The sequence below is a fragment of the Antedon bifida genome, chromosome 6, assembly GCF_963402885.1.
Source record: "Antedon bifida chromosome 6, ecAntBifi1.1, whole genome shotgun sequence".
Taxonomy (NCBI): Eukaryota; Metazoa; Echinodermata; class Crinoidea; order Comatulida; family Antedonidae; genus Antedon; species Antedon bifida.
The window spans coordinates 17,321,439-17,340,800 of NC_136231.1; the positions used below are offsets into that span (position 1 = coordinate 17,321,439).

The following is a 19,362-nucleotide window of genomic DNA, read 5'->3' on the forward strand; positions in this document are numbered from 1 at the left end:
ATCCCAATTGACCGCGCTAAAAGTACCATTAAATATATTTTTAACACGGAAGTTCGTAAACGGGTTCGAAAACCATTATGATTTTACAATAAAAACCGTTGTCAACAAGTACTTCAGTCTGAACCATTGTCTGATCCTTGTATAGTATGTATTGTATGCCTCTTGTACACATGGGTGATTTTGTATTTTAAGTGTATATTCAACTGAAATGTTATTTCATTATCATCATCATTCATTGATATTGACGAATTTTTAATTATAAAACAACATGTTTCCGCATGAAATCGAGTTTTTTTTTCAGGTTCGGTGAATGTAATGACGGCAGAGTTTTTATTTTATTTCCTTCCTAATCGTCTTCCCAGAATCATCACATGAATCTTGTAAATTGTATCCGGTACAGCAAATGGCTCACAATCTTCACATACCATAAGGATAAGATTATAATAGGCTAGTACGGTACAGAATCAGGTGACAGAATAACAACCACTAAATAAGTTTAATGATTTATTGCATAGCATGTGAGTCATTGAACTTTCAATTAATATTATATTAAGAAAAAAAAACAATTACAATATAGACATATTCACCGGATGCCATAATTTTGTAAGACGAATCGAATTAAAAAAAAATATTACAGTTATGTTTGTTGCTTATACAAAAAAAAGACATATTTACCAAAGCCATTAAAAATTGTCGTCATTAATTTTTTTATTTTTACATTTCTGTTTTATGTTTTCTACCTTTATTTACCTTTTTTTATAATGCTACAATGGTAAGTGAATGATTTAGGGCTTTAGTTTTTTTTTATATCTTCATAAAACTGGCTTTCTTTGAAGAGTATCAATCAATCCCTAATTGGAACAATTTTTGTCCGACATTTTTTTTTTTTATGAAAATTAAAAATGGAATCTAATCTAAAATCTCACCAGGTAGTACTTGTAAAATCAAACATTTGCGATAATGATTTAGCAACTCGAAACATTTGAATTAAGATAAATAGACAAGACAACGTAAACAGCATTAGGTATATTGGCGAAGTTGGAACTTTGTATTGCTTTTTGATATCCTGCCTTTTTAAACGTTTCACTTCTCGTAAATTTGCTAAATCTAGCTCATGAATAAACGGCGAATTTAACTTTTTTTCGTCGTTAACTGAAGATAAATTCCATGATGGATAGTGAAATCTGATGTTATTATATCGTTTTGCCCAACGTGCAAAAACTGCCTTTTCTGTGATAAATAAATGACCCGTGTCCAAGTTGATCTCACTTTTCTTATAGTAAGCACACTCTTTGTGCCCATTCTTCTCATAGTAGTGGTATAAGGTTGGGTCTGATTTTCTGAAAAGGAACAATGAACAATTGTTTATTCTGTAGGCCTATAAGACATTAAGCCTAAAGATCTGTTTACCTTGGTTTGTAACAAGGATATAATAGTATCATATGGATTAGGATGGATCAGAATCAAACGAGTAGCAATCAGTACAATACCGGTTTAATAGTAGTAGTAGGTATTGTAGTAACTTCATTATTCATTTTTTATTTACCCATAAAAGGAACAATATGAAGGAGATTTCCTTTCCCCTAATGTGTTAGACCTATGTTAACTGATGTGTTGTTTTTTCTCTCCTATTTTTGTTAGAAACTGCATTAGGGCTTACTTTTAGTTTTGAACAGAATATTGTTTTGATATTCATTATGTTTAGTCAATTATTTAAAACATTTTATGCTAAGTTTTGCTTGTTAAGTAGGCTTAACGTGTGAAAAATAAATAGAGGGCGTGAGTTTATTTATTTTATTTTTAAAGTGAGAGTAACATCCATGTCTCAAGCCAGTATAACTTGTTTTGTTAAATGTTAGGCATTTGCTTTAAGTATACATTGTTTCTAGTAAACGCAATTAAAAATTACGTTCTTGTAATCTTGTTCTTATACTTTTTCTTTTATATTTTTACTGACATTTTGACCAAATAAACGATTGAAAGAAGGCCTACCTGCACAACTCGTACTGCGTCATACCGTATACGTGAATATCACTACAGATGCTTAAAGAAAGAAGCATCGTCTGCCATCCAGTTGTAAACCATGTTTTCAACTTTGACCTGACAGGAAATTATACGATACATTTAACATACATTAAATTAATCACCCTCAGATCCGCCATGTTTTCAAGTGAGATAAGAACAGTATAATATTTCGATTTTATTTTTAATTGACATTATTTTTACCTTTGAAAGCCTGTCTCGATCAGAAATATGTCCTCGACAACCATCAAAGCACGTTTTAAGGGAATGTAAAATTCCAGATTAGAAAACTGATTCGATAGATTCTTTGCGATCATTATTTCAGGCCCAGTCATGTTAACTGTATCATTATACAGCCAAGGCATTATAATAAGAGTATGGTTCCTTTTGTTTTCAATAATTTCCCCCCGTGGATATAGAAAGAGCAATTTTGATTTGTTTTGCAGGAATTTAACATTCGCGTTTCCGACTACCCGAATATCTGTTCGTCTTCCGACATCTTTTTCGTATCCAGTCACGGGTGCGTTGTTCATTCTAATAACGCAGTCTGATTCGTCAATTTTCATCCCGGCACTTTGGTTTACAAGTCTGCCCGAACTCATGACAACTGCGCATGTGGAACATTTGCGATCTAAAGTCTGGAAATCAAATGAATAAATGTTAGCAGTTTAAAAACAAATTTTCTAAGAATTAAAATCAACAAATAAAATATTTAGAATGACTTCCAGAACTGTTTTGCTTCCCAGTTTGTCTCCAATCTTAAACGTTTGGTGGACCAATTAACAAACCTCCCTAGGCTAGGTGGTCTCCTTGGTTGTAAACAAATTGTAAATGTTTTGATTTTCATTTTACTGTTTCATTGGCATATATGCACATGGTTCACACTTTAAATTCATAAACCTGTTAAGTTTAATTTCTGATTTATAACAAACAATCACAGTTCCATTTTTCTACAAGAAAGGATCAAAGGTGGTTTGAAATTTATTCCGAAAATTAAGAATTTAATAGAAAATCAATAAGCGTTTAATATAAATCAGACTCAACAGAAATGGGCTATTATGGTAGAACTGAATTATACTTAAAAAATCGTTTTATAAGCTTTATATTATTTATATACATGTTATTTATTTTATCTGTAATTATATACTGAAAGTTATTGTTTGAAGGTTTGCATGGCGAAATCAAATGTTGATATAAAGTTTGCGGTACACCACGTATATTAGTTCTGAAAAGACTGATCAAAGTTGAAAGTTGAAATTAAATAAAAATGGGCTTCCCTTCCTCACGAACAAAAACCTCACAAGTTCTTACCTGTTTTTTATATAAATGTGTATACATTTCGGCAAGATTCATTATTAGCTGCGTAACCAATAGGTTTTTCTGAGATAAGTTAGGTGAGAACCCCGGCGGTAAAAAGTTATTATTTTCTTGTAGAGTACGTAACGTCTGGATGTCATTCTTTTCTGCCGCCGATCGAAGACTAATAAGTTGGTTGAAGTCAAACGAACTTTGGGGGCGCAATGCATCATCTGATTTTATATACCGGTATATAATAAACATGTTGAAAATTAGAAATAAAGCAATTGTGAATATCCATATCTTGTGTCGTTGTTGCATAATTATAACTCATGTAATCTATTTCTGTAAAATAAAATCAAATCAAGAGCAGAAGCAATTTCTAATGTGATTATTTGAGAAGTTCCTCCACCACTCATACGCTGTAATTTGCGTATTTCCAATTTGTCTGGAGACCATTAGGCCTACAGCATCGAACCTTTCAGACTTCTGTGATGATTCTATAGTAGCCGTATAATATTATATTGTGACAAATATTACTATTTCAACCTTATTATTTCCGGTTTCATCAGGTTACAAATGTAAGACTACTTGTATGAAAATTATCTATCATTAAACTGTAGGCCTAAGTATAGAAATAATATGAAAGCTCACCTATATTGAGTAACATAGCTAGGAACAGTAAAGTGTAGACTTTGGAATGTCAAAACTAAATCGATATGGTGTTCTCGATCACAGTATCATCGTATCTATCAGGACGAGTACAACATTATTGATAATACCTCTTCAATCTTATTCAATTCTGAACAAATGTGGGTCTGGATGTATCACCATAACTAGGTAGGCCTACTACTCTCGTTTATACAGGTGTACCAATATTGGGTCTATAGGTTATCATTATTCAAACAATTCCGTCTGCTTTATAGATACACTATTTTGTGGTGTCGAAATCGAGATATCCACCAAGATTGATAAAGAGAGATTATAAATTAATATACTGGTAGCACATAAAAATGTCAACCACTGCGGATATGAAATGAAAACCAAGGTGTCCGATATATAATTACAGCATGAGTCATACACACCGTAATGATAAATCTTAAGACATAACCAAGTCAATTCTTTAACCATTAATTGGTAATAACAGCATAATTGGTAACTTGTTTTTTATCGAGATTGACTTTTTAAATGTTCATTAACATTTTAATGTATATTGACCAGCCCCATTGGGTCACCGTTGGTCACCTTTTGATATAAAAAAAAAAGTGCTAATAACGCGGCAGCGCTATCAAAATAATGAAATTATTTCTTCTCTAGACAAAAAAAAATGGACATAAAATATACAACACAGTGAAAAAATCGATAAAATATATTGAATTGTGAACATGTAAAATTGTTAGAAAAATAAATAAACCAAATATCAAAAACTTACTTCCACACCAATCAATAACTTGGCTTCCACAGAGTGCCTCAAAGTATTGGTACCATAGCGTTATACTAGCAACATCCAAAAGATCCGAAAAGAAGGTTTTTCTACTGATCTAAGATGAATAATGAATAATACTGAGATGAGTTACACAGGCAGACGCACACAGACAGGTCTCAAATCAATGATCATTATGCAATGCACGATTGCGTATTCTGCATATATTTATGGTTCGATTTTTTTCGAATGAAAAATGCAGATGAATGATGAGGAATAGAAGGAGCTTTCTGTTTCGGTTTCTCTTTTAATTTCTGTAACTAATTAAGTTTTTTTTACTAGGAAATATACCCTTATTGGTAATTTTTATGTTGAACATATCGCCCTCAACACTACATTAAATTATCTTAAATATATTTAAAAGGCAACATTGAGCGCCCTCATATTTTACCAGTACCGTATCACTTGATTGTAGTACGTGTACTACGTTTTTTTCAACCAAATGTTGTATCGTAGGCCTATATATTCTGATGAATTATTAAAAGTTAATGTAACATTTAATCTGTGTTTGTCTTTTATGAGCTCGTCCCACTTTTATTTCAATAAAAAGCAAAACCAAAACATCCCACCCGTAATAATCACAGGTACTGTCAACCAACATTGTTTATAACAAATTAGTTCTTTGTAGTTTACATTGTTTTACCAACCAGGGAATATTTAACGTATTCCTTCCTGATTTTATTTTTTAATTTGAACACAATATACTTTGTTTAAAATTTGTAATAACTTTAAAGAACTTTTTTTTCTGTTTCATGTTTATTTCTGTAACTGATTTGTTTATGCGCGTACACTCAGATTGGCTTAGAAATATTTGAAAAATGTATACTGTAGGCCTAGTTCACAAAAGTTGTGAACGCATGTGGTCTAAAAAGTAATGAATTGAAAAGTGAAAATATCCCACAATATTAGGCCTAGTAAAGGATTACATAATATAGCGTATCCTGGGTTCAAGTCCCGTCACATGTCAGGATTTTTTCTAAGGACAAAATTACAACTCCACTCCCAAAGACTTGTAATAAGACTTTGTTTATGTAGAGCATCTTGTGTATATGTTTGTCTTGTGAACCTCTGAGGGTTCCTAATGATCAGCAATTGCTGGATGGATCACCCTCAATAAATATGGTAAAAAAAATAAATAAAAAAATAAATAAAAAAAAGTTGTTGTGTACTACTACAAGACAACCAACCGGTGTTTCTTCTTTTCATAAGTAATCTTAGTCAGTGTCGTCTTTACTCCCTCGACTCATTTCCATATTACAAGAGCAACATTAATTTAATTCATATTTCTTCATAAGCGAGGTCAAATGACGGTCTGGTCACGTTTCCATCTGGCCTCATGTCTTGATCAGTAAGCCAATCTTCATGATCCACAGTAAATGTAATCTACAACATCTTTATAACTAGAATCGTGCTGATTTAGTGTAATTAAATTATTATAAAATTTACTTTATTAGTTAAAGGTTACATTGTATGTTGCCTTCTTGTTAAAAGTTTTACGTAGAAGTAGAAATATATTAATCAAACATATAGTAATTTATAAGGCCCGATTATTTCTATATTATTTTCTTATATATTTCTATATTATTTCAATTGGTGCCACGACCGGCCCACCAGCCTCTTGCACCACTCATTTAGAGTGGTGTACGGTGAGTTACGGTGAGTTATATAATTTATAATATTAGAATTCATTAAGTTTGTTTTGTGAAGTGCGCCCTCTTTTCACCCAAAACTTCAGGGTTCAAGATCCCAATGTTGTTTTATCTTGAGAAATATTTGATGTTGAATTGAATACTATAATAACTCGCTACTTTGTGCTGCACTACTTGTGTGTGGAACTGTGCTCTTATTTGCTACATTACTTAGAACTACATGGGTGTGATCTACTTTGTTTTGTTGCGCTACTTGGTCTGTAACTTGCGGCCTATTATAATAATAATAAAATCTTTATTTTAAAACAAGTTCACAACAAAATGTGTTCTTCCACGAAGCCGTATGAAAGAAATAAAACTACAATATCACAATTATCAAACTGATGAACAAACAAGAAAATTATACATTTTTTAGTTAATAGATAAAATTAAACAGAAAAGCTAAACAATTTTTGTGTTTATATCAATTTCGTTCCAAATGTTGGCTCCACGGTAAGAAAAGATTTTCTTTATATATTCTGTGTTTGGCTTTACTAGAAACAGGTCTTTTTATATCTTGTATCATATGAGGATTTTCTTCGAGTAAATTTATTTGATAGATAGCCTAAGTCGGAGTTAAGTCATTTGTTATTTTATACATTAAGACTTTTTCGTTGTAGGTAAGTTTCCATTCAAGATTATTCCAATTAAGTTCTTCAAGTGCCTCTGTAGCTGAATCATACTTTCTTTAGTGATTATGTTTGCTGCCCTATTTTGAAGCACTTGAATAATAGTATAGGAGCTAGCGCCTATAGTAAATTGGAGTGATATTTCAAATGTATGAGTTGTTGTGAAATTGGTATCCATTGTATTTCTATCATATCCACGGTATACTGCCCGTACGATGATCACAATACGATTGTATACACTGTATCTATTTATCCAGCTGTCGTAAACGACAATACAGTTGTATGTGTTTTTGCTATTAAAACGTCTTAATAGATTGTGTTGATATAAGATATTGAAAATTATTTTACGCCCCATTGGCGAGCAATACAGTAGCTTTGTTTATTTCGACGATCGATATAGTTTCTGAATAATGCCATGTTATTAAAGGGAGAAAGTAGGCCTTTGGTTTCCTTCACGAGGTATCCAACATAAGTATACACAATACATGAGTATGAGTTGGTACTCTCAATTCTCTCTCTCTATTCTTCAAATAGATTGATTCATGTCTTGAAAATGCTTCCAATTACAATTGAGGTTGCATTTCTCCGAATTAGAAATTGTATTAATCAAAATGAAATCCATTTGGTCTTTATATATAGCAATACAAAAATCTAGAAAAAAAACTCACGAAGACTTATATTTATGATAAATTAAAAATTGTATACATGGATCGGATTAATCAATACAGGTACTACAATCCTTTAAAGTTTATCGTAATCCATCGTTTGCATGCATTCAGTAGTTCAATCATGTCTCAATCTTATAGTTTATTCCGATTCCATAGTTGTTCATTAATGAAATTACTAAATTATGCAATTGCAAGCTAGCTTGGTTCCCATTAGAACGCGCCAAGGACGTAAGTTCAACGCAAGTAATTTGACCAATCGTCGTCGTCATTGAATGCACGCGCAACACAAGTTGTTTGTTTGTCCAATTTGACCAATCACAATCATTCAAATGAGTTTCATGTTTGATTGGTCAAATTACTTTACGTTTTATATTACGTCTATGAGAAACAAGATATATAATTGATACAATGATTAAGTTTAATTACTGAAAATGTAGTTTATAATGGTGCATAATAACAAAGAATAACAGGTAATTATAATATACATTAGCGATAGTATAGGCCTACACATTTCCCCTGTTTTTAATTGAGAAAAGTATAATAACGATTTTTTAATGGACCTTTTGAATGAGACTGAAAAGACTGAACCTTAACTGTGATTTACAATCTATTATCGATAATATATCTTTTATCTAATAGTATTTCCATTCACTGCGGCATTACCACTACATTAGGCCAGTACTACACATAAGAGTTTCATCAAGGCTGTTTATTTAGTGCTTTTCCTATTTCATACTCACATTAATTATGAGTTGAGTATAAACCAAGTATGGCATTTAATTTGTTTTTCTTTTGTACTTTGCACTTAGGCTTAATAATATGACCACTTCTTAATGATGTAATTTGCTCGTACAGTAGCATACTGAGGCCTATGTGGTGCTATGCATTATGTTTAATTTATGTCCGTTTTGTGTGTCATGTGTAGGCCTATCCGTATATTGTATATAAGAAACCTAAATCAAAATAAATTCAAATCCAAATCTAAAATGGCGACTAGAGGTGAATCTAGTTTCATTTGTACGTCTGTTTGTTCAATCCTTTTATTTTTTGTATTAAAGAGGCAAGAAAGATAATTTATCTATCATATTTCAATCAATAGAATCTCAAGGTCATTCATCGTTTAATTTCCAATTATTGAGACTTAATCGTATATTTCGATGGATATATTATTAGGATAACGCCTCTTGATTTCCTTATATTTTTGTTAAACTATGAAAACGTTGCGTTTCTGTTTACAAACTTCGTTGCTGCTGTAGGCCTATGAATCATATAGGCCTAATCAAACGAATTTGATGCGTCTACGTATTTATACTATCGGTGTGCAAGCCAGTCGTTTTGTACCGTATAACAGTCTATAGGCTGATATTCATTCATCAAACAGAAAAAGTTTACTTTTAATAGTGTGTGATAATCTTAGTTACGGGCATAATGTATTAACAGGATGTAACGTGAATGTTAGATAGGTGTAAAACATTAAAATGATGTTTTATTTAAGATCTTAATAACGATTTGTTTATTGAACGCCATTTTATCATGTCAATTTTTCCATTTAGCTGACTTAAATGTTTATTTCACATTTCTAAGACAGTTTATTTTGATAAAAACACCTGTAATTCCTACTGTTCTGTGCTACTTCCGAGGCAGCTGATATGTTGTATAACGCTTAATATACATTCATCTGCACTTTGTTTGATTAATTGACAACGCGAAGTGTCCTAATAAAATCCAACATTATAATAATTAGTCTTGTCGTCTCGACTAATATTTACATTCGCCTTCTTAATTAAGTATTGATTACTTTTACGTGTAATTATCACATCATAATTATCTAAACATTCAATAAATACCTGTACTGTACTACCGTAAACAAATACCGTGCAAGCTAACTTGTCTTGTATTGTAACGTATGTGTTGATGTGTCGTGCTATTTTAGACCAAAATTGACATACCGTGTCCGAGTCACTGAATTTCAAAAGACGTCTACCCACCCTTGCTCTGCCAGGGTGTTAGAAAGGGCAAACAAGTAAACCGTTTGACATAATTATTATTATTGTGACAAAATATTTCGTATTCCCGGAAATTATTGAATTTCGGCCATGAAGCCATCCCTACAAGTACATGTCTTGCTTCTCAAATTTATGAAAATTTATATTTAAAAAATGCCAATGATGGATCATAACGTAGGCCTACTAGGCCTACACTTTTGCATAAGCCAGACAATAAAATATTGTACTGTACGCGTCCATCCCATTTAATTTAGAAAAATAAATATTGAATATAATAATTAGGACTATAAATATAAATTGCCGTTTTGTAGATTACCATTATTATTCAACGTGCATTTTATTAACTGACTTAAAGCTGCTGGCTTTGCGAATTCTAAAAATAATTTCAATCGTTACGCGTAGTATAATAAAGATAATTAATATTTCCGGTAAAGACTAAACTTGATGCATTAAGATATCGATGGAAACAGTATCTGGATCAAATATAATCATTATATATTATTAAGCTCTGTCTACACTATCAAACTAGTTTGGACACATCACATTTTGTTGTCACATAAATTGGATAGTGTAGACAGAGCTTAAGACTTGATTATGGATTCAACATACCATGCAATACAGAAAAATAGGTTAAAAGTCTACATTCCCATATAATTTTAACTGTGAGTATCAAGGCATTCATTAAGGATTTTTTCTAACGATTTCCGTGGCAATTAAAATATTTGATGACGTATAGTTCATTTTAGTAGCCTTTGTCATTGTTTATAAAGTTCCTTCGGTAAAACATTCTCTGAGGTGTTTCCTTAACATCATCAGTTTGTTCGTCTAAGGAAGTCGGTACAGGATACCTGGAAAACAAATCTGCTTTTGCTTCTTCGTACCTAAACTTTCCATTCTCAACAAAACTAGCTCTTCTTTTCATTAATAATTTAAATTCCTTTGCTTTAACCAACTGAGCTATATGTCGGATGTTTAACATTGGTGTTTTGTTGTTATATTCTGAAGGTGCCATTTCTGCAATTTTGGATAGATTTTCTCGTACTATTAACCAACCTCTAGATTTTGGTAATTGAACCTTTTTGCTGTTGTCTTTTTCTGATATGTTTCCAGCATTTGAATGCATATCTCTAGCACTCTTATTTCGAACTAATGTATTCTTAGCTCGGAACCTTGTCTTTAAATTATTCCATCTCTTCTTCGAAGATTTTTTCTTTACATTCATTTTTGTATCATTGTTATTGTTGTTATTATTTCTTTCATTTTCTCCATTAAGTTGTTCAATAACTAGTGAGTATTCTTTGCTACCTGGTGACACAGAATCCATACTGCTTCGTCTTAACATATCAAGTTCAGTTGCATCATAATGTTTAGCAGCAAATAAATTATTCATACGTTGGGTGGTATAATCCAACATATTATGTACATCCAAACTTGTATAACATTGTCGAGAACACATACTCAGCCTGGACACTCTGTCCGGTATTTCTATCTCCATTTCCAATGATTTCTGTTGGTTTGTTTCGCGTCCGCTTGTTCCCCAAACCTCTTTTACAGGTTCGTTCTTGTTTTCAGTAGCCACTAAATCTGGTGTCGCCATTGAAGAATCACCGGTGGTAGGCCTGTACATCTTTGATCCTGTTGTAGGCCTACGAGTCCCTTCCGAATTAGAGACAAACAAACAAGTTTCAGGCCTACTTTCGGGATCCTCATATCCTTTAAGAACTCCAACAGTTTTTTGCTTAAATAGGCGACTCCTAACCTTCGTTCGTCTTTGGTAATTACCATCACCGTATTTTCTCGATTTTCTAGATCCACGATCAACATTTTCAGTGCTTGGTACAGTAAACCGTCTAATAAATAGCGGGCTAGGTGTTTTATCTCTACTACTTTTAAATTTTGGCTCTGTGACGGATCGCCGTAGAATTGAAGATTTTTTTCGTACGTCAATTTCTTCTATATTTGACAAATCCTGATCCTTCTCCGCCATTGCTCAATTGAATTACACGCTTAGCGTTGAAGTGTACACTTATTTCCTTTTTTCAACGCTTCAATTTTACTTCAATGCGAGAACAATCACACGGTTATGCCCATCATCAATTAACAATTCTCTAGTTAAAATTGAACGTTGTAAAATAGTGAATTCATTGTAAAGGAATTGCATTTGCTCACTACGTACTTGCACGGTGTGATGACATATTAGAAATGATAATGCAGTTCATGGCGAAGATGAAACTAACTTTCCAACGTTATATTTTCTTCGATACGTCTTCTTACGAGTATATAATGGTCTGCATTAAATCAACATATGATACCATTACAGTCATATGGATCTTCAATCGTCCAATATTGTACGTTTTTGATGTAATATTCTGAATAGATTGGTATTTGATAAGCCGGTGGCGAAATTCGATAAGGACTCTTACGCTGTTTACCATAAACAGTTTTCTCAAGCTAGAATTTATCATGAAAAGACTGCAAATGGCAATAAATAAAAGAAGAATTGAAAATCACCTGAAAAAAGAGTGTGTCAACACTACTCACAATTTCACCGCATTCTAAAATGACTTTCTGAAGCACATAGCGTGATACTTTTTAGTCGATATAGCGCCACCCATTAATTTCTCTTTACAAATTCACCTATCCGTACTAGGCCTATTAATGGTATACAGTAGGCCTACTACTGATTGGTTAACTCCTTTATTATTGTCGCATTTGTTATTATATTATTGCCTTGGTAATGGTAATATTGCGATGTACGAGTATCAGCTGATTTTCAGAATGAACGTCAGCAAATGCCTACTCGAGTTAACTCTCGAATTTCACTCGAAAGGTCTCATTACGTAATAGTTAGAGTAAAGTGCTGTACTAATATTTCGTATATATTATTTAATATTTAGTAGGCATATTTCCGTTGCTATTGTTTTCAACTTGTCATTATCTGTATTTCATTTGTATTCATTTTCCTATTACGACCTTACAAATGCCATTCGGGCCTTTAGCATTAATTTGAACCAGAGAGGAATCTGTACGGACTTCAGTCATACGCAGTTAATCATTAGCAATGTTAAACATTAATTCACATCAAGTCTATATCCACAATACACTGACCTTTCTATGAATTAACAAGAAGATACAGGGGAAGTAGGCGCGAGGTTGAATCAAATCTCGAGCGTTTTATGATGCGTCACTTAGTCACGTGATTAGTTTAGGCCTATGTATATAATATTAATATATTATTAACCGGCATGTTGAACTAGAACAATAATAATAATTAGCAGGTGAGTACTACTTAATGTGGTTTTACACATACAACATAAATTTTAATTAGTATTAAAGGTACAAATTATGCGATTCGATGATCACTGTATATTTCAATGAAATTGTTTTACAGAAAAAGTTAGTCATAGTCAGTACACGTATTACTTCAGAGAAATCAAGCCAGTTACAGTGCAGCAAGAATACTTTACTATGTGGCATAGTAGGCCTACACATAATTGTAATAGATGCAGCTCTAAATTCAGAAAATCTCTTAATATTCGCCCTTGATCTAAAAAAATCAATACCAGTAGCCGTTACAGGTTACAAGTAACAGCATAATCTTTGCCAATTATTATTCGTATTCAGCATAAGGCTAAATAATATTGTATTTCAAATCCTAAAAGAAGTGACCTGTCTATTAGTTAGAGCTGTAGTATTAGTTAGAATTGTCCAATCAGAGCCTTAATATTTTCTTTTTTATTTATTAATCGTACGGCAACGACTGTTAGTGTTTATTACTTTGTACAGGATATATCGATTAGTACTAGTAGTAGTCAACTTTGTTTGACCTTTAGGTCAGACGAATTATATACACAAGTACTCAGTGTAAACTTGTTGTTTCAATATCGGTGTAACTTTAAATACAGTCAAAATTCTTAGCCTCTATTTTTATATTACGTGTATGTGTAATATAAAAATAGAGCAGAATTTTGTTTAATGCGTTTTCCCCTTATGATGATATTATTTTAATTAGGTCCCGGATATGCGGGTCTAATTTCAGTGATATAAATTATCGTATCTGTAGGCTTAATAACCATTCATTTTGTATAGACCTACTGTAAGTTATTAATGGCTATAAGAAATAAGAGGCGGCATCGGTAGGCCTCCTGGGAGCCGTAGTATATATGTTGTCATATAAGATTATAGAACCGTAGTTTTACGCTCTTTGTTCTAAATTTATTGGCGATTTCCTCCCGAAAATCAAACCTTGATATGGGTTCAAGTTGTTTATGCTTTCATATTAATTAATAAATTACCTATTATTCATATGTGCTCGGATTTGTGTATTTCAAGGATGTTCCCGGTTTCCTGTGTCGCTTTATCAGACACTACCTGCAATGATATTTAAATTTTGCCACGTTTTTCCACACATACTCAAGCACGTATGTTTACTCTATTATCAAATCATAGAGCTCTGATTAAATCTATTACTTCATGTCGTTTCGATCAGGATAGGGTGAAAGTTCAAATGATGACCTTTACCATAAGCTACTGGAGCAGAGTTGTCGATGCAGCCCTATTTTCACTTTCATATATTGAGAGGTAGACACTGGCTAAAATACACGGAAAGGGAATGGAAGAAGTTACGTACGGCTTGAGGAATGTGGAAAGGTGGGCCTAGCTTTCAAATAAACGGTAATTGTGTTGTTAACATGTCAGAAACTAAGTTTATAACATTCTTTAGTCGTAATTTTATTGTGTTGAACTTGTGCACGGACAGTATGATAGCGTTGACAAAATTCAGGCCATTGATTGGCTGAACTCACCCTTTCCTACTGTTAACTAAATTAACTAAAATGTACGGCCGCTGTCTCTACATTCTTGTTCAGAGATTATATATTTAAATTGTGTAATTTATCGAGAATTCACACATTACTGAAAATCAAAAGTTTGACTCAATAATTACGTCGACAAGATTACATATTATTTATTGTTTGTCGTCGAGATTCAATAAATACACTGGAATGTGGTATATTGTAAAACAATTGATTCAAATTTTATATCAACCTGTTTGTAAACTTATTGTTTTATAAATATTACGCCGTTAGGGTATAATGATCATAATCCTTCGACATTGTTGCTGAAATCCCTCTCTAATAATGGCGTTTCCGTCAAAACAGTTAGACTTCCTGTCGTACTTATCAGAAAACTGCATGTTTTTGATATTTACTTTGTCAAAAGGTTTACAACATCTGGTCATGTTCAGTTATGTTGCCTATAGGGAGAAGTTGGATCATAGGTATTGTTGTTAATACAACATGAAAGTTATTAGTATATGTAAATAAGGTCATGCAGGATTCGTTTTCTGGCACTCCCGAAGAAATAATCCAGAGGGTCCCGTCGCCCCGACCAAAAAAGATCTATAAATGCTCGGAGGTGAATGTCTCGTATTTGTTGATAGTTATTTTATAAACTTCTTAATCGCCAGATCCCACTGGTTATGGTCACCTGAACTTGTCACTTGGTTGCCTTTATTGATTATAATACATAATAACTATTAATTAATAATAATTATTTATCAAATTCTTTTTTTTCTACAGATTGCGATGCGGGTCAGACCCTTCACGTTTTTTCTATCGATAATAATTTTATTGACCGTACTCAATATCATTTTTATTTACGAGAGCACGAGGAGTTCTACCTATGACGCTAAAACGAAACAACATGAACGAATTTTGGCGGAACATTATGCTGCGTCTAAAGACATCATTGATACACTTCTTAATGAAACGCAATTTAGGCGTATACAAAACGACGACGACGCGTTTATGAGGATTGAACAACGCAATAATTCCCTAAATGTGGAGGCAGTAGATTACATTCCTGTAGAAAATACAGACATTATTAAATTATCTTTCCAAGACCTTTTCGAACTCCTTGTTAATAACACTAATAAAAATAGTATTAATAGACGCAAGAGAAACCAAACCAGTGATCTAAAACACTTTACTTATAAACATATGTCAAAGTCAATACAAGCACAGTTTACAGCAGAAAAGATAAATTCATCTTCCACTGAAAATACATCGTTATCATTGAATGAAACGTACGTTAGAGACCTAATAAAAAAGACGGTAAAATGGTACCATAATCTGAATCAGGACCAGGTTAGTACGAGTCATTTTAGTATTAATCCAAATGCAAAAGGCGCTTAAATGTTCTCATGTTTAGCCTACACAATCCATCCAGGTGGTGCACGAATGCTTTATGTAGTAAATATGTTAAAACTACATTCTGCATAAATTAAAACCCGTCAGTATTGACCTTTTAATGTTAACTCGCCACATTTAACCCGGCAGTATTGACCTTTCAGTGTTGACCCGCTACCTTTGACCCGTCAATATTGACCTTTCAGTGTTAACCCGTCACATTTGACCCGTCAATATTGACCTTTCAGTGTTAACCCGTCACATTTGACCCGTCAGTATTGACCTTTCAGTGTTAACCCGTCAGTACTGACCTTTCAGTGTCAACCCGCCACATTTGACCCGTCAGCTTTCCCGTTCTAGATATTGATTTAAAGTTACGAGCATCATGTAATAAACTACTCACCTTCTATTGTTCTACAGGAATACAATCATCATTGCAGAAGTTGTGCTCTTGTGACAAGTTCGGGTCGTCTTTTGAATCAAAGTTCTGGATCAGAAATTGATTCCGCTGAATGTGTCATTCGAATGAACGACGCTCCCGTGATCGGATTTGTCAACGATGTTGGAATTCGAACGGACATACGGGTCATGGGTCATCCAAACCTGGCTACACTAAAAAAGAATCCTGAGAATCTTTTAGAAATTTTTCATAAAAGCTCAACAAAAACAAAATTTCTATTAGTACCCTGGCTTTACAACACAGATGTGAATAAAACATCAGATAAGTATTATGCAATTTTACGAAACTTAACTCGAATGTTCCCGGATGTAAACATTTACGTTCCGTCAAAGGATGCAATGGACGCAGCTGAATCTATCTTCGAATTTGAAGTTGGACTCCAAAGGTAAGACACAAACATAATACTTTAGAACTTACTATCAATATTCAATTCGTTATCATTAATTTACCCCCATAACTAACCGCCGAATGATGATCGTCTTTGTTAATGCACTGATAGCCATGTTATGACTGGCTGTGCACACTGTAAGCTAGGCCTATGGTACAGACCCATTTTATTTTTTGACATAACTGGTTACTATCATATTTGACATGTTACCTCAACATTTTTTACTGGTTACTATATTGATATCATAATCGACATGCGCAGAATCACATAATGTGTTCTGTGCATGTTATCTTAACATATTTTAAAAAGTCAATTTTTTCGCCACTTTTCGAAAAATTCCCTGTACTATATTTCTAAAAATGGCCAAATTTCGACCCTTTCATTTTTTGACAAAACTGCTTACTATCAGCGCAGGATCACAATGTGCTCTGCGCATGTTACCTCAACATATTGAACTGGTTACTATCATAATTGACATGCGCAGAATTAGCTGTTGATCATATCCCAACCAATTACCAGTTCAAAAGAAGTTACTTATGTTTTAAAATCTTACCATAACGTCAGTGATTATAGTCTTATATACACATTATATTAATTCAGGTCTAAAGTGAAGACTTGGTTTACAACAGGTTGGCAGACGATGTTGTTGTCAATTAGTATCTGTGATAGGATTAAGGTGTATGGTATGCCGCAGGTGTCTCATTGCAGGTAAACAGGACTACATTATACTTTCTAGTTATGTATAAATCTGTATAGGCCTACTTTACAAACGACCGGGCACTCATACTATTGTTCATAATTTACACTTTACACATAGAACACGGAATAACGACATTAATTTGTTTTTACACGGGACACACGTGACATTTATTTGAATATCTATTATTTAAGTGATGATAATGATAAATAATACTTCTTTTACTTTAGTAATTCGTCAGACAGAACACCTTACCATTATTACAATGAGCATGGGAAACGAGAATGTGATTATTACATGAGCAGTGAACGCCGTCTCGATACCGGGCATATATTTCTGACCGAGAAGGCCGTATTTTCTAGATGGGCTCACAAATTCAACATTACGTTTCATACCCCAAGTTGGAACATGACATTTAGCGAAAATGGAACACTTGATACACCGTTTATACATGCATACAATCAGGCGCATGATAGAATTAGTCGAATTGGTCGAGAACGAAACGAGTGGCGCGAAAGGATGAGAAAAAGGCGCGAAAGAAATATCAACACTCCTACTGAAGAGCCACTGTATTTTCTTTTGTTTTCTGTAACACTTCTTGTGGTTGTTTTAAAAGGATGGGATATTTTAACTTTCATTGCGACATCAATAGTGCCAGAGTCATGGCAAAACTGGTGAAGCTGTACAGGTACCAACTATCTATCTGGACAAGCGTAAGCAGTTATTGGTGGAGGAAAGAATATGATAATGAATGGTGACTGAAACATTCTTTCTTGACGCTAATGTTGTCTAAACTTCCCTAATGAGGAAAGAGGTGTTTAATGTCGGTCAGCACTTCACTTTTATCGTGGAAAAAAGAATAGATCCCTCTGTTTCAACATTTACAAGTTAAATTAGTTGCTTCTCTTTATGACAAAAATTGTAATGTTATTTAAAAATGGAGGTTGTATGCTGGCGCTAGTTTAACAGTATTACATAATGAATGAAACCCGAAACTGGGACATGGATAGTAGACTTATCTCAGTCGTGCAATGTGGATTCATTATAATGTAACGATGTCGGATCGTCATACTTAAAATGTAAGGGGATTGTGTATCAGCAATTTGCCATTGTTTAAACAACGTGTGCTTTAGTAGTGCAATATCAATATAGGGCAAGTTGGGCTTATTTTAAATGGTGCTATAATAATTGTGGTATTGTAATAATATATAAAGACAATCAAAATGTGTTTTTATGAATTTGTTATAGGGAATGATTTTTAGTGAAAAGGGGGAAATAATACAACTATTACTTTATAGAATCAGTTGATTTGATTCTAACGCAGTGTTTGGTCGTAATATATTTTTAGGATTATGATTGATGAATAAATTGCCTGAAAGACAGTTGAAATATGCCTTTGGCCTAGTATATAGGCGCTTCTTACTGTCTAATTGTAAACATAGTACTTTACAAACGAGTTGAAGTAAAACATTCAGGGAACTTGAAAGTTAACATATAAATTGGCCAAATTTTAGCCATTTTTCAAGAAAATAAAAAAAAATACTATATCAGAATTGAAATCCGCAGAAGCGCATGTTACCTTAACATAAACTTTAAAAAGTCAATATTTTCGCCACTTTTCGAAAAATTCCCTACGCCTATGGTACAGGGACATTTTCTAAAAATGACCAAATTTCGACCCAATTTTTTCGCCACTTTTCGAAATCATATTTGAGATGCGCAGGATCACAATGTGCTCTGCGCATGTTACCTCAACATATTGAACTGGTTACTATCATAATTGACATGCGCAGATTTACAAAATGTGTTCTGAGCATGTTTCCTCAAAAATTGAACT

General features: G+C 33.2%; 2 protein-coding genes across 4 annotated transcripts in view; one reads left to right on the forward strand and one right to left on the reverse strand.

Moving 5' to 3' along the window:
- Window positions 1-18,879, forward strand: part of LOC144845235 (uncharacterized) — a 47,789-nt gene extending 28,910 nt beyond the window's left edge. The window contains exons 1-6 of one of the 3 annotated variants that reach the window (XM_078702417.1): window positions 13,040-13,070; window positions 14,282-14,466; window positions 15,372-15,938; window positions 16,401-16,825; window positions 17,429-17,536; window positions 17,756-18,879. In XM_078702417.1, the coding sequence (XP_078558543.1) occupies window positions 15,378-15,938; window positions 16,401-16,825; window positions 17,429-17,536; window positions 17,756-18,203 (1,542 nt within the window). In that variant the 5' untranslated portion in view covers window positions 13,040-13,070; window positions 14,282-14,466; window positions 15,372-15,377 and the 3' untranslated portion in view covers window positions 18,204-18,879. Of the gene's footprint in view, window positions 1-13,039; window positions 13,071-14,281; window positions 14,467-15,371; window positions 15,939-16,400; window positions 16,826-17,428; window positions 17,537-17,755 lie in introns of those variants that run through there. The other 2 variants (XM_078702419.1, XM_078702418.1) reach the window with 2 other exon arrangements.
- Window positions 793-4,882, reverse strand: LOC144844820 (alpha-N-acetylgalactosaminide alpha-2,6-sialyltransferase 3-like). The gene is made up of 6 exons (XM_078701907.1): window positions 4,751-4,882; window positions 3,973-4,067; window positions 3,334-3,663; window positions 2,227-2,660; window positions 1,993-2,100; window positions 793-1,340 (listed from the first exon to the last, which is right to left on the reverse strand). Exons 3-6 carry the CDS (start codon window positions 3,637-3,639, stop codon window positions 923-925), a joined length of 1,266 nt encoding a protein of 421 aa, XP_078558033.1. The 5' UTR covers window positions 3,640-3,663; window positions 3,973-4,067; window positions 4,751-4,882; the 3' UTR covers window positions 793-922.
- Window positions 18,880-19,362: the final 483 nt, after the last annotated feature.

Bases quoted from the DNA above. Each gene is read 5' to 3' on its own strand.
- LOC144844820 (XM_078701907.1), bottom strand. From the start codon at position 3,639: ATGCAACAACGACACAAGATATGGATATTCACAATTGCTTTATTTCTA. The intron at 2,661-3,333 runs GTAAGAACTTGT...TTTGATTTCCAG, and splicing joins CACATTTATATAAAAAACAG to ACTTTAGATCGCAAATGTTC. The intron at 1,341-1,992 runs GTAGGCCTTCTT...GTTCCTTTTCAG, and splicing joins ACGCAGTACGAGTTGTGCAG to AAAATCAGACCCAACCTTAT.